Source organism: Scardinius erythrophthalmus (genome assembly GCF_964197995.2).
Source record: "Scardinius erythrophthalmus genome assembly, chromosome: 22".
NCBI lineage: Eukaryota > Metazoa > Chordata > Actinopteri > Cypriniformes > Leuciscidae > Scardinius > Scardinius erythrophthalmus.
Genome location: NC_138242.1, coordinates 8,291,614 through 8,307,839, shown reverse-complemented (window position 1 = coordinate 8,307,839; position 16,226 = coordinate 8,291,614). Strand labels below are relative to the sequence as shown.

At 38.0% G+C, this 16,226-nt stretch overlaps 1 protein-coding gene across 1 annotated transcript in view; it reads left to right on the top strand.

Annotated features, from left to right (window-relative positions):
* The window catches only part of dpp6a (dipeptidyl-peptidase 6a), a 202,992-nt gene that overhangs the window by 130,903 nt on the left and 55,863 nt on the right, over positions 1-16,226 (top strand). The window contains exons 4-7 of the mRNA XM_081352579.1: positions 8,146-8,240; positions 10,030-10,104; positions 13,704-13,756; positions 14,388-14,469. Of these exons, the coding sequence (XP_081208705.1) occupies positions 8,146-8,240; positions 10,030-10,104; positions 13,704-13,756; positions 14,388-14,469 (305 nt within the window). The remainder of the gene's footprint in view (positions 1-8,145; positions 8,241-10,029; positions 10,105-13,703; positions 13,757-14,387; positions 14,470-16,226) is intronic.

Sequence of the window (16,226 nt, the reverse complement as noted above, 5' to 3'; positions counted from 1 at the left end):
TTATTTGTTATTACACAGAGACAGAAATAATATCATTGTTCTAAATACCAAATACAAATAGCACATGGTACTTACATTGTTTAATACTACCAAAGTTTCACCATGGCATATGTCCAAAAAGCCATGAAAATGCAATACTTTCAGGTTCAGTGATTTGATTTACATTAATTCTAGTTCTGTATGATGTGACACCAGGATCGGTGGATCGCCTTTAATGTGAAAGCATTTTGAATAATTTACAATTGCATTTCTTTTAATAACTGTCCTGAGCCAGAGGGCAGCTGAGGTTTAACATGGATTTACAGCACAGCAAATGTCCTTTCTTCTGCGGCTCACTCTGTTTCTCCAGCCATTGCAGACACCTCTGCCCCTACTTGCAGCAAATTACCTGTACAAGAAGAAGAAATCAATTTAATCAGAAGCGATTAAGCAGGAGCTGGAGCCGAAAGAAAAAGTTGCATTTGTTACATAATGACCAGATTTTCATTCCCTGCTCAGCGTGAAGCGTCTTTTAGCACATCACAGTCTGAGTACTGCTCAGGTGCATTATATATGCCAGCCCTTATTTGTGTTCTAGAAACATCCTACTGAGATGTTTTCAGTATTTGCTTAGGAAAAAATGCTTGGGTCTTAAAATTGAGCACCCCCTTTTGCAAGCAGCATTTTATATTGTCTTTGAAATAAGAGATAAAGTGTACTGCTGAATGAGCTGACACGCTTTTATGGTAATCTGAAATATTCTTTAATGTCATTTTAAATTTAACTTAAATTATTTTATTAAAAATTAATAAAAAAAATTAAACTACTCTCATGTATTTTAATTAGTGCTGTCAATCAATTAAAAAAATAACTAATTAATCACACATTTTCTGTAATTATTGCGATTGTTCACACCTAACATTAAAATGTTAATTATAATTATATTTTAGACTGTATAATTTCACATTGAAATCTAGAAACCGTATATTTTAAATATTTGCTTATTGACCTCTCTTTACTAAGTACTATGAAAGAAGGCCAGTATCACCGATACCAATACTGCTACTGATGTACTGTATATGGATTTTTTTCTCAGTATCTAAGGATGAAACGAGTAATTATAACAATTCAACATTACAGTATGATTGAGAACCATTATTTTTAACATTTAATAGGCTTTAAAAATATAACTTTTAATTTAAAGGGGTGGTTGATTATGATTTCACTTTTCTAACTTTAGTTAGTGTGTAATGTTGATGTTTGAGCTTAAACAACATCTGCAAAGTTGCAACGCTCAAAGTTAAAAGCAAAGGAAGATATTTGATTTTAAAGAAATCGTTTTTTAAGGACTACAACAAATGACTGGTAGGGACTACACGACATTCCTCCCGGGTTAGTGACATCACCAACCCTAAAATCTACATAAACCCCGCCCCCAGGAACACGCAGTCCATGTTGAGAAGAGGAAGAGTTGTTGTAGTGGAGCACATTTGTGAGTCTGCTCAAGCTGTCGCATCCGTCTTTTCACATGCAATACAGTACATAACACCAATGCAATAGCATGTCACTCTGTAGGCATCTTACAACAGTTCCCACATGAGCGATTTTATAGATTATCATGAAAGAATATGCTAATCAAAGACTTGAAGATCGTTAACTCCACATCCACAACATAAATTCATCAACTAACCATTCAGAAATGTCCTGTTGCATTGTACGTTGTCACTTCTTCTTGAGTCTCTCCATCATTGTCCGACTCCAGTTTAAACAAAAGGCAGAACAGTTTCTGACATTTCAGTGCGTGTCTGTGAGGTAATCGTATGAAGGTAAATCAGTAGCAAAACTCGCACCAGTATATCTTTGAGTTCCCTTTCAGTCGAGAACGTCAGACGTAGTCGAAGTCGACTGAATGGGATCATGCTAGGGAGCCTGTCTTCTTCGAGCATGTTAGAACAAACCAATGCGCGTGGGCATAAATACCGAAGCAGATGCACGCACCACTTGTCTTTCACTTCAGAGCCGATCGGTCTTCACGTCGATGTCTCTGAAGAGTGTTGTTATATTACAACGAGCGAGTGTGTTGGTGCTTCTTCTAGGAAGACTCTTCCAGCTGCTGGTGATTGTACAGCGCAAGTGCAGCGGTGATCGCGAGCTTTGAGCTCTCAACTGCTGTTTTAACTGCATCAAATTTCTGTGTTTGTTGACGGCTGGTTAGAGGGCAGAAAAGTGAGTGCTTCACTGTTTCAGTTCACTGTTCGGTGTTGCCGCGGTCATTCCCCTGTGTGCTCCGGCACTGGTGAGAGTTTTTCACTTCCTGAAAGAGCAACACGGGTGCGTTTGCGTCTTTTTCAAGATGCCTTTCCACCCGTGCGTTTCTGGATGCGATTGTTCCCTGTCCCCCGCTATGGACGGTCACAATGGTTGTATCACGTGTTTGTATTATATATGTGTATATAATGTATGTGTATATATGCAGCATGTTAAAGCAGCTTTTGTGGATAGTTTATGTCCTCATTGTGAGGATATGACTATCGTGGTGTTGAGCTCAAGACTCGCCTTCATGCGTGAAGCTGGAGTCCCCATTACCACGCCCCGCTACGGCGCCGTGTGGGATGGGTGATCAGAGGATCATAGTGAGGCTTCCCCGCCCGGTTACCAATCCTTGTGGGCCCCTCACTCCTCTATCACATCGCAGCTGGTGGAGCCCCGTTGAGCACGCTGGTCCCTCTGTAATGGACCAACCAGCCGTTTCATTCGGGCCTCTCCAGGGGACAGGATGCTGATTGCAGCATCGGAGGGTGAGCTGACCTCTGGAAATGATGACTCGACTGCATGTCTCCCTCTGGGAGTGTAACGTTGTCCCGAACAGTCTCGGTTGGATGATTGGTATCTCAGGACGGGCCGCGCTGGTTCTCAGCTCGTCGCCCCAGTGCCTCTTTCCCGAAGTGCATGGAGAGCTTACCAGGTTGTAGACGGCACCTTTCTCTGCCAGAAACTGCCTGAATAAGCTTTTCCCCCCTCACTACCCTTGACGGAGGAGCGGTGAAGGGTTGTGACTAAGTGACAATAAAGGCTACTACTACTACTGCTGCCCGGTCATCCGCCCAGTCCATATGTGTATCCCCCACATGTTACCTCCCTTCGGGCAGGATGTGGTTTCCGCAGCGTCCCTTCCTTCCTTGTCAGGGTATGCTTGCAGTGGCCCTGTGGAACAGCAGTCGACTTCCCTCACACTTCTCCACCTTAGAGTTGCGGGGGGACTTGAGGCTTTTACCCAGGCACTGGAAGGTGGCAGCTCTAGTGGCGTTTTCCAGGGTTAAAGATCCCATTCAGTTGACGTTGACTACGTCTGACGTTTTCGACTGAAAGGGAACATCCTGGTTGCGTATGCGACCCACCGTTCCCTGAAGGAGGGGAACGGAGGACGAAGTCCCTTTGCCACTATAGCCGGACCACCGCTGACTCCGAGTTCCGCTCGGCTCCTCAGCGAAAAACAAGTGGTGCGTGCATCTGCTTCTGTATTTAAGCCCGCGCGGAGGGGCGGAGTCTCACGCACGCCAATGTGCGCATTGGCTCGTTCTAACATGCTTGAAGAAGACAGGCTCCCTAGCGTGATCCCATTCAGTCGACGTCGACGACGTCGTCCGTTCCCTGTACGCAACCAGGACGTTCTCTTTTGCATGTTATTGCACTTGAATGGTTTAAAAGCACTTGAATGAATGATAGCATGCCAGGAAAAAACGGATGCTGTGTAAATAGCCTTAAATCTTTTTTAATGCGTTAAAACGAAGGGGAAAAAAATCACAAAATGAACACCTTAATTTTGACAGCCGTAATTTTAATATATATGTATTTAACATATGTGATTATGAAGTTTCAATTTAGTACATTTAAAATATATCAAATTTAAATATCAACTAACACATTAAAGTTAGAGATTCAATTACTTTACTCGTGCTTTAGTATGTTAGTGAACACATCAAAATAAGTGTACTTCTTTAAAGCATGACAAAGGATTAAAACAATGATTTAAAATGTTAATTTCACATGAGTGCATAGTGCATTTTTAGGAGTGTAGTTTCAGTGTGTTAAGAAACTTAGTCATGAAAGTGTACTCTTTAAGTATACTTAAGTAGCCTTTTGTTTCATTAACATTATATTATCTGCAAGTACAATGAATGAATTACTGTACATTACATTAGTACATTTAAAATGAATGTGTTTATTTAAAATGTACGTGGGCTTACAGATGCAACTGTTGGCATCCATGTTTCTTGTTTACAGCTGTGTGATGCCAAAGTACTGGTTATCATTATCTCAACCATCACTAGTTTGGACCCATTGGACTGACTTATTTATTTTGCACTCACAGAATGACAGGTTAGGGGATTGTCATCCACAAATAAATGTGGTTGTCACTCCTGAAACTTTATAGCATGTACATAGCCAACATGTATCAGCCAGACAGACAGAAATAAAGTCCTGCTGTCAGGTGGATATATGCGGGAAAACTCAGATCAGAGAAAAAACCTTGTCCTGGAACAAATTGAGACCGAAAGGACTGATAAAGAAAGAGCAGGGTAAAGAGAGATAAAAGGAATCATGCTTAAGGGTGTGTAAGAAAGGACAAGAAGGGCAACGAATAACAAAAGAAAGCCAAGGTGAGTGAGTTAGTGAATTATGCCCTGAAGAACAAAGAAGCAGAGTGAAGGTGAGTGCTGTGTTTGAGTGAGTGACCCCAGGCTCCACTGCAGGAAGTGCTTTGTGCCAGTTCCTACTGCTCGCCTCCATCAAAAACAGAGAACGCAGGAGAGAAGCTGGGTTTGCAGAGGCCAGGAGATTCAGAGATCACGATTTTTACAGACAGGAAAAGAGAAAGTTGGTGAAGAGAAAGTTCTTCATAGCAAAAACAGACCTGAGGAAACAGAGAGCATATGTAATGACATATGAAATACTAAACCACCCACCTAGGCAACAAGTTTTTGTGATGGCTGTTCCAAACCACAGACACCAAAATAGTGCAGCCTTATAAATTTCCTTATTTTTCCCCAAAAATTAGGGCAGTGTTGCTTGTATCCTTTTATGTATAAGGCAAACTCAGAAAAAGATTTGCGAAAAGTTTCATCCATGATGACAGACGGAGTCAAGGGAAATATCAATTTGAACAAGATTTGCATTTCCCAAAGGAAATACAAGTGTTTGCGAGGCAGCAAAATAATATTGTTGAAGGTTTAGGTGAGTTTAGCTTTAGTCTTTGCTCTATGTAAAGAATTCAACTGTTGCAGAGATTATAAATAGTTGTAAGAAAGAAATTACCAGTAAAAAATCAGTGTGCAAACAAATGCATGAAGACCATCACAATTCAATATGCAAATACTACAATAATCTACAATAGGGATAGAAAAGGCTACACTATACATTTCAAAATAAAGGTTTCAAAAGGAGGTTTCGCAGCATTGCCATAGAAGAACCATTTTCAGTTCCCCAAAGAACTTTCCAGTAAACAGTTTTTTCCTTAGTGTGAAGAACATGTTTAAGAACCTTTTTCCACTATAAAGATCCTGTTGTGAATTAGAAAGTTTCCTAAGGAAACACTAGCAAACAGAACTCAGGCAAACCGGAACAGAATGAAAATAAAACCAAAACAGAAAGAGTCCGTTACAATAATTCTGTAGCGATGGGGCAAGGACAAAGCGGAGAGAGAATCCACATGCAAGCACCACTTTAATAAAACAAACAGGTAATCCAGGGCAAACAACGAAACACGGAACTCAGGACAGGAACATGGAATAGGAAACAGCTACAAGCAACAAGTTACACAAGATAACAAGGGGGCGTGGTTAATCAGAAACACCCGGGGAGACTAATAAACAAGAAAAACTACAAAGGACTGCAAAACATGGCACAGGACAGGAAATAACAAAAGTCCACACAAGACAAGAGGAACACAAGACAGGAATCATGACAGATAGACGCAGAATCCAGTTTTTTAGTTCAGACTATGGGCCCTATCTTGCACCCAGCGCAATTGACTTTGTACACCGACGCATGTTTTATTCCTATTTTGCACCCGCGCAAAGCGCGCTTTTCCCTCCACAGAAGCACGTCGCTAAACTAGGGAATGAACTTCCGCTCCATGGGCGGTTCAGCGCAAAAAAGGAGGCGTGTTCCGGCGCAAACAATCCCTGGTGCTATTTTACTGTTCCATAAAACAATTGCGCCACTGGCCAGAAAAAACCTAGTCTAAAGTCAGTGGCGCGTTGCGCGTTGTTCATTATGCTATTTTAAGGGCGCATGCTTGACCATAATGTATAGCGTGCACAACGCGCATACACTTTGATTCTCTAATCTACACAGAAGCAGCAGTTTTCATTTTTGCAAATCATATTATTACAAACGATAGATAGATAGATGCGCTTTGCGCTTTGACACTTGCGTTTCAGATCGTTAAAATAGGGCCCTATGATTCCGTCAAGTCTAAGGATATCAAACGTGTGATATTTTGAGCCAATTTTAGAACATATATCCAGTTATAATGTGTACAGGGCATACTGAGTCTACCCACCCAAGACCGCATCCAAATGCACTTGCCGCTTGGCTATTTTTTTTTCCTCAAGACTCTTCACAACAACTACAGTACTGCAGTCAGTTCTTGTGCATACAGTATGTGTTTGTTTTCATCTGTTGTGTGTCTCCTAGCAGCGATGTGCCTGTTTCTGTATGAGTTTGTTGTGATTGGAAAGAGTTGAATATCTGTGTGTGATCTTCAGTCGTTTAGGATATGATTATGAAGTCAACAAGCTTATATGCCTAGTGTTTTAAAGTCTGTTCGCAGCAGTGTTTTCCAGCCTTTAGATCTGGGATGGTGAAAATTCTACCAATGTTTCTGGTTTAAAATGCATCTTTTTAAAAATATTATTTAAAAGTGGCAAACGTGAGATTAATGTCAAAATCACTTTACACCCCAACTTACCCAACATGAGTAACAGTAATTGTAGTATTATTGAATAATCTATTTGGGAAATTAGGAAATCTGATTTGGTTTTATTACAACCCCCACCCTGTCATTTTTTTTAGAAATAAAGAACATAAGAAGCAGTTTCATAACTGGAATGATCTATGAGTTAGCGACAGGGACTGAGAGTTGGGATGAGCTTAAAGGAGTTCTGAGGAATGAATGATGTGTGGAGAAGTGTGTAGAGCACACCTGTCTGAATGTGTGATGGATAGAGTATGAGAGATGAATGAGAGCAGAGGGGAAGAGGACGCTTGATGAGGTTCTGATCTGATACGCACGGCCCGACATCAGGTCAGAGGAAAAGTGAGAAAGGATGGAATTTGTCAAGCAGACAAATTATTGTTCTGGCATCTTATCAGCTCGCCAGTCAATTTCAGGCATGGAAATACCAGAGCAAAGGGCACCTTTCTCCCAGCAATCACCATAAAATGAACAAATTTAACTTTCAGAGGAATACAACAACCATTAAAAGAAAAAGAAAAAAACATTCTTTATACTATTATAATTTATCATGCAGCACATTAAACAACTCATGTTTTATGTCCATACCAGATTTTTACTTCATATTCATTCTATTTTGAACGTATCTACAGCAAAAAACAAAACAAAAAAACATTAAAAGTATTAATTGAGATCCATGTGACCGCCGCAATCTGACCCATTAGAACTTCTGAGCTTCCAATGCCTTTCACTTTAGCTATAATGTGATTGTGATGGTAATTGTGTCACTTCTTATCACCGATTAGTTATGCAAGCAAGATAAAAAAAAAGAAGCCTATGCGCACAATTCCGCTAATCCGCAATTAAAACTGGCAATGGGGCTGTTTGCTCCCTTTGCGTTCTTCTCACTGAGGGCTGTGTGCTACATTCCAGACCTCTCAAAGAGCTTTTTGCTGATGCCCTTGCCAAAGTCATCGTCACATGTGGAAAGCCATAAAAATGAAAAGTTTTATCATTCCTTTTCAACTATCAGCCCCCCTGGTACAGCTAGAGAGCACTGAGGGGCACGTTCATGACTAGATTATTGACAGAGCTCAAGTGAGAGACGATCTAAAGCAACCTGATTAGAACTGTCAGGGCTCATGCAATTTCACGAATAACTAATTTTTTAAATAACTAACTCTCATCCTCTGATCCTCTCCCTTTAGGTAATGAGCTTCTGTATCGTACCCGTGAGGGTGATGTGGTTCGCTTTAACATGGAGACCAACGAAAGCACAATCCTGGTGACAAACAGGAAGTTTGTAAGTGACTATCCTCCTTATTCTCCATCTCTTTCTTCTAAAAATTGTGAAACCCTTTAAAGACATTGAAATCCAAGCTGTGTTTAACTGCTTGATAAAATGTTACTGCTCTTATTGTGCATGATTCATCAGTTAAGGTGACTCCAAAAAAGTATTAAGTCACTTAATTATGACAATAATGTCATAATGTGATTGCCTTACATTAAAAATCAAAAACAACTGTGTAATGAAATATATATTAGTTTACTATATCGGGACTCCAAATTGTCGCATTTTGCTAACTGAATTTTGCACAGTATTAATAAAATCGCTGCAAGATATTTTGAGAAGCATTCACATTCAGCGCAGAATTCTCTGTTATAAACCATAGATATCAGATCAAACAGCGCTGATGTGGAAACTAGGAGAAACATTATGGAAGGTTTTTCAGTCCACAAATCTCTAACATTAGTCATGGATTTAATGTAGTAACGGTAACTGTAACCATGGTATTGTGGCAGAAATAGTTGAATGTTTATATACATTATTCATTTCAGTGTTCATGCAAACTTTTCAAGGACTTTCAAGTGCATCACACTTTTTCCGGCACTTCAAAGCACTAAATTTATATTTTAACGTGATGACATTACATGTACATTATTACATGTAGCATTATTTTAATGTAACTTGTATGCTGTGTTTTCACTTTGTTTCATTGTGTTTTGGGCACTGTCCTGTTTACTTGTGTGCCCTGTCATTTGACTTAGTTTTCCTAGTCTGGATCTGTTTGATTCATTACACCTGTCGTCCAATTAATTAGCTTATTAGTTCCCTCATTTGTTCTAGTATTTATACTCTCTGCGCTCTTGCCGTCTTTGCCTTGTCTAGTCCTGAAATTTGTTTTCTTGAGTATTTTTTAATTAAAGACTGTTTCCTAGATTATTTGTGTCATGCACTTTGTTCAGAATAACTACCCGTGACAGATTTATTTATACATTATTTAAAGAATATTTTTTTTTCAGCACTTTGCCAAAAAAATGATAAAAGTTGTTACATTTCCATTTGATTACATTTTGAAACATTTATATAATTGTTAGTTTTATGCATTATGCATGATAATATATTTGTATTAAATCATAAAAAGAAAAAGAAATATTTTCTGAATAACATACATTTCATAGGACTCTATTATTCTTAAGTTTTATAAATTATTAATGAAAAAATAAGTTATTAATGTAATCCATAATCAACTATTAAATTGAATTGATTAGTTATTGAAATTTGAATAAACAAAACAAACAAATGGTTTCAAGTGTGTTATAATAAAGTATTTGTTCAACTAAAAAAAACTGTTTTCATTCATTTAACGGTCATTTTAACTGATGAAAATAATAATGACTGATCGTTTAATACCATGATATTTTCTGAGACGGTTATCATACCGTGAAAATCTCATACCTTTACAACCCTGCTCTGCAGAATAAATTACTCCACCGTGTCATACAACAGATCATTGTGCTGACACTTCTGTTGTTTTTAATAGAGCTGAAAGCATCCATCATTAGAGCAATGTTCTGTGTAGCTCATTAACAGCCTCAGATCGTTAAAGTGGGACTGGCAGGATGCAAAAGAGTGGAGGAAAGGACAAAGAACATGATGTTTGTTCAGAATCAAAGAGTTGCAGCTCTGATTAATGCCACACTCTCTCAGTGTCTGTGCAATGCAATCTATCACAATCATTTAAGGAATAATGGTAATGAAATTATGCTTGTTAAAAGTCTCATATACCTTTTCTCTGTTCACTTTCCAGGAAATGTACAAAGCCAGCAAATATGAGGTTTCCCCAGATATGAAACTCGTTCTGCTGGCCTACAACGTGCAGCCGGTGAGACCTGTGTTTATTTGGGTGTTGTATGTGTGTGTTAAGATGAAAGTAATCATGGCACGATGTGAAAGGGCCGCCACACTCCACCGCCTCACCAGAACCAAATACACCCCGCTGGAGTGATAGAAACCGAGCACACATTCTCTCTCTCACACACACACACACACACACACACACACACACCTACTTGCCAGCTGAGAGAAAGAAGGACAGAGTCTGTTTTCACACTTGGTTTTATTGGTTGGTCCGAACTCAACTTCTATTCCACCATCATCCCCCTCTCTTTTCATATTGTATTATACAGTGTGTCTCTGAAATCTGATTGTGGGAATTACCCGCAGGTGTTGCTAGCTAGGTAACAATTCAAGAGGAGACGCTCCAAAAAGTTCCCAAAGTAATAGAAATCCTGGAAATAATAGGGAATTTTAGTGAACTGCCATTTCCAGATTTAGAAATTAATAACAAGTTAAAATATAAAGGACATTTCTATATTATAGTTTTGTTCAGTTTCAAATGATTTAATTTGCTTACAATTAATTGTATTGACCATAAATTATTTTTAACCGATTACATGGAAAAGTCATAGTCGAAAGAAAATATTGTATTTAGGAATGGATTATACTATTATACACAGATAATGTGTTATCAATACCAGTTCATTTTCATAAATTTGGTCAAATTGTCTTTTATAGTTTTGTATCTTTAAAACTACCTGTACATTTTATTTGTTTATTTAAAAATGTATATATTTTAATTGTTTTATTATTAATATTTGACGGGGGGTGACGTCACACCTGCATTCACAGGTGTGACGTCCACCTGTGAATGCAGACACGATGGCTGGATTGTGTTTACATTACACTGAGATCCGATCACAATGCGTCCTCGACTACTAACATTCCGATCAGAAGCGCATTTACACTTGCCTTTTCAATGTGTATGTGGACAACATCCGGATACAGGTCGCATGTTAATGCCAAGTGTAAACGCAGCCTTAGAAACATGAAACAAAGACAACACAGACAAGGCTGCCAGGGCAGAACCCTGACACATTATCCATGTCAAAGATGTTACTGAATGTCTTTTCATTTCAGATCAATCCTGCCATTTATTTTGTGTAACTCTTATTTTTCAGTTTAATTTAAAATATTTAAAATTAATAGTTTATGTTATTAATAGTTTTAAAAATTAATAGTTTAGTTTTAGTGTTGGACAATAACCCTGTTCCAAACCACAGTGTTCAAGCTAAAGGCCCCGATATACTCACGGCAAAGTTCTTTTTCGTTCTTATTATTAGGGGTGAATTTGAAATGCGTAACATGACCAGTGAAATACTGTTAACTAACGTCCAATGCTGCTCACACTGCTGAGACCGATGTTTAGATGAACATGTAATTATGTATTACACGCTCTGCTTTCAATAACAAAATAAACACACAACAAAAATTACAACGGTGAGAAAACAGCAATTTAGAAAGCATCTGATCATAGCGATCACAATTCACGTCAAAAAACAATAGATTGTTTAAAAGTTAGCAGCATTACAGTATCAAACATGAACAAACTGTGTCAATTTCTACTATAAAGCTGTTCTCCAGTTCATGTTTTTACTCGTCTGACCTTGACGGACAGAGCAGAAGAAATGAACCGGAGAGGATTTTCATGTCAAAGAAGGCGGAGTCTCAGAGCCACACCCACGTTGTTACGTCATCACCAAAGACCAATGGTAGTTTGAAGGTGTTTGTTCAGCCAGAGCAAACTTTTCCAGACAGTTTGCTTTGTCAAGCTGTTTGAACTCCCAAACAATCTTCGTTTTGTCCTGATTTGCCTTGGAGGAGAAGGTGTCATAGCACTGGGACAGCGACACCAGAGCACTTCACACACATATGACAAGAAAGAGTGAGCTAAAGGAAAGAGTGTGAGCGCTGCTTCTAGTTTGTTATTCAGTGCCCGTCTCAACATCAGCTTGATGGATGACAACCTCGTCCCCCAGCTGTCATTGCCTACGCACGCACACACACACACAAACACACACAACACTCACACACTCACATTCATAACGCCCCCTTCACAAAGCAGCTCTCCATCTCTCAGCATCTGTAAGACATAGGGTGATGGTGAGTACAGGTGTTGAATGTTAATCTTTGACAGTATTAACAGCTCTGCTACAGCACACGTGTCAAGCTCACGTCAGTGCTGAGCATATGCTGCGGTCAGCCCTCTGGCTCACAGACAGATGTTGACACTGTCCTCAGAGAGAAACAACAGCGCTCCTGCCTTCTTTAACAACGGTGGATTAGCGTTTTATTAAATTAGATAGCTCAGGCTCTGAAATCTGATTGTGACCACACATAAGTTGAATTATATTATTTCTGCACCAAGATGCAGCCTACTGAGAGGATAATGTAATGTTGAGTGGAAGAGTCATTTAGTGGTCAAAAATGTCAAAGATGTTATCAAATGTCAAAGGAACCATTCCTTCATAATCCTGCTCCAAACCACAATATTCAAGTTAAAACAGAGAGGATTCCTTGTTGCACACTTAAGTTCAGGAAACATCTTATTCATTTTTGTGGTAGTTATTTACCAATGTTTTTAAAGAATATTTATATGATTTTCAACAATCGTTTAAATTAAAGCATGCTTAATGGAATTATTTTATTTTATAATATAACGTAAAAAATAATAATCACATTTTTAATATATTTTCAATGTAAATATCTACGTATATTTAATTTATAATTAATTAAAATAATTATTGGGGGCTGTATCATATATTTAATATTAAGGAATAATAATAAAGCACTTAATAAGGTTTTATTTGCAAGAATTGTATTACTTTAGCTTTTTTCTTCTTTATTATATCAGGACAGATGTACCAACCTGACATGTCTGACTTCAGAAACTTCATACAAAAAAATATGTATGTTTGCAATAGAAATGTATTCAAGTCATTAAATCTTTATTGTATTTTTGAGGTATGTTTTAATTCATTGATAGATCCAGTGATTTGCGCAGGAAAACAGTATTCATATTGAATACTGAAATTCTACTTTTGTACTGTAATTCCATTAATTGAAAGTGACATGTGAAGGCCAAGTATGTGCACACACATTAGGAGTAGTGAGTAGTGAACACACACACACTGCAAAGCGTGACACACTCAGGGCAGTGGGCAGCCATTATGCTGTGGCACCCGGAGAGCGAACTGGGGTTAAGTACATTGCTCAAGGAAACCTCAGTCATGTCTTGCTGGTACTGGAATCAAACCAGCAACCTTTGGGTTACCAGTCAGACTTGTTAACCATAAGCCCACGAATTGTATTATTTATCAAACATTAGTGTAATTTACATTCACCATAGCTGTTCCGGCGTTCGAGGGGCGTGTTACTGTGATATGTGATACTATGGAAAAAAAAAATCTACCCTCTTTACTTTTTGGATAATATCACCCTTTAACTGTGGTGAAATTACTGCAGTGCATAGCCTCTCAAATGTTATTGCTACTAGAGCTTTGTTGGCGCTTTTAGTGCAAGTAAGTGCTGTTCTCCAACAATTTAATTTCTCTTTGTTTGTGTTTGTGTTGTTCAAACTCTCAGATTTACGAGCACTCCTTCACTGCGGACTACATCATTTGCAGCCTGGAAACTCCGTAAGTTGCTGAGCTCATATAACAGTCGCATTAGTTTACAGAATCCATTTGTCATTATACAACCGAGGAAAACATCGATGCAGCGTTTTGCTGCACAATTCATGTGTCAAAGCCACTCAGAGGACTGAATCTTTCCATTCTGCTACCATGTGGTCAGACCAACACATCTGTCCTGTGATTAGCACAGAGACATACAGCTCGTGTCACCTGTAATTTTTGGGCCTGCGTTGCACAGTGCCTTTATAACAAGCAGCAGAATAAAGCATCTATATTTATGAGCTCTGTCAGATGGAACAGATGCTGACACAGCGCTGGGCCAGTGCTCCAGCCGGATTTAACAGCACACTGGGATATACTATCACTGTTAGATTTCCTGCCACAGGAATTCCCTCGTGGTGCTTTATTCGCCGTGCTGTTGTGTTGGGCTGTGTAGTACACTGCGATGAAATCAATATCTGTTGGCACACGCTCCACTGCACCACATAGAGGAAGTGTTCTCTGTTAGCCCTCTGAAGGCATGAATGTTTGACTGATTGCCTGTCAGTTTGTCTGGGTCAGAATGGTCAACTAGTCCACTTGTCATCCCACCACCAACTAGTTGATTAGTAATGTCTTTGCTTCTCTTTCACAGGGAAACGTGGATCCTGAACCCTCCAGAAGTGCGAAACGCTCACCTGCAGTATGCAGGATGGGGACCGCGAGGCCAGCAGCTGGTAAACATGACTTTTCCCACACTGTAAAAACGAATCTACTGTAAAAAGCTGTGGTTGCCAGAGCTTTTCCATAGCAAAATGTAAGGTTTTACAGACAAATTTACAGTTAAAAAGCAGGGTTATTTCCCTAACTAGACCTAAAACCATTAAAAGCATTTTTGTTAATTGAAATAAAGCTAAAAAAATAAAATATACAGTAAATATGAAAGAAAAAGAAAATGAGAAATGTTGTCTTTGCATCTAACTGAATGTGTTGATCACTGTTAATTGTGTTAATAAAGTTAATGAAGTGTTAATGTTGAAGCACTAAAATTACTAATTGGAAATAAATAAAAACTAAAAATATAAAAATAACATTAAATTAAATGAAAATTATATTACTAATATTAAATTGAATCAATAGTAATAGTAAACCTAAATAGTAATATAAAAAAAAAAACTAATAAAAATTACACAAACAATAAAAATACTTAAAATGAAACTTAACTTAAAATGAGAAGTGAAATTTGTATAATATAATTCTAAATATTACTACAAAATGTAATAATATATATACAGTATATATATATATATATATATATATATATATATATATATATATATATATATATATACTAAATTAGCACTGTTTAAAAATCATACATTCCATTAACTTATATAATGTTAATAGACCAACCTACCAGAGCACTAAAATTTGTTTTGTACCTTTATAATACACTGACATCCAAAAAAACACACAGGGCGGTAAAGAGAAAACCACAGGATGAATCAACGCTCATCACAAGTAGCTTTTCCACAAGGTGAGGTAGATACTAGATACTAGGTAAATAATATCTTAACAAAATAAAATTAAGATAAAACTCTAATGTACATAACTGATAAGAAAAAAACTAAGAGGAAACATAGTTATTTCAATTAAAAACCATCAAATGTTGAGAATGTCAATTTATTGTAAATTATAAGGTGACTTGTTCTTTTCGTTTCCCAAAAAAAAAAAATTTTTACTGTAAAATTACATGAAATGTCCCATTTATTAAAATGTTTCACCGTATATAGAAAGGGAACTTGCCGGTAACTGATTCAGCAAAGTCCCTCGGAAACATCAAATTATCCAGAGCTGTTCACCAAGCTTAAAATTAAATTTCATATTTGAAATACCAATGAAATCTGCCATCAACTGTCAAAAAACTGCATTTGCAGCCTAATGCACATTTGCAGTCCTAAGCGTGTCTCAGAACATTGACTATTTCTATACCAACCGAAGCTTCTAAAGGCAGCGGCAGTGACCCAATGACTTTACTGATTAGCTATTGGCTCTTTTATTTAAAAGGATTATTGCACTTTCACCCATTAATAGTAATACCATATTTGTATATCTGAAGTCTTTGGTATCAGTAGTACAAGTGCCAACTCAATTTGAAATGTGACTGACAGGCAGCTTCAGTCAAGCGCTCACTTGCGAATTTGCATGTGTGCTCTGAGAATAATGGCTACGCATCACGGAAATGCATTTGTAAACATTCAGATGTACTTCTTGGGTAATTTCTCATCTTGGCGAGGTATTGGTGTAAACCCACTTGGTTTGTCTTCAGTGATTGTAAACATGCGATATGAAGACAAATCAGATTTATGTCAAAATACCAGATCTCTGCACTGTGTAAATGCAGCATAATAGACCTGCTGCTGTCTATTATGGTGAGAATATTAATCAAACAACAATATTTACCAAAAAGAAAAAATCACTCACTGCTCTAAGT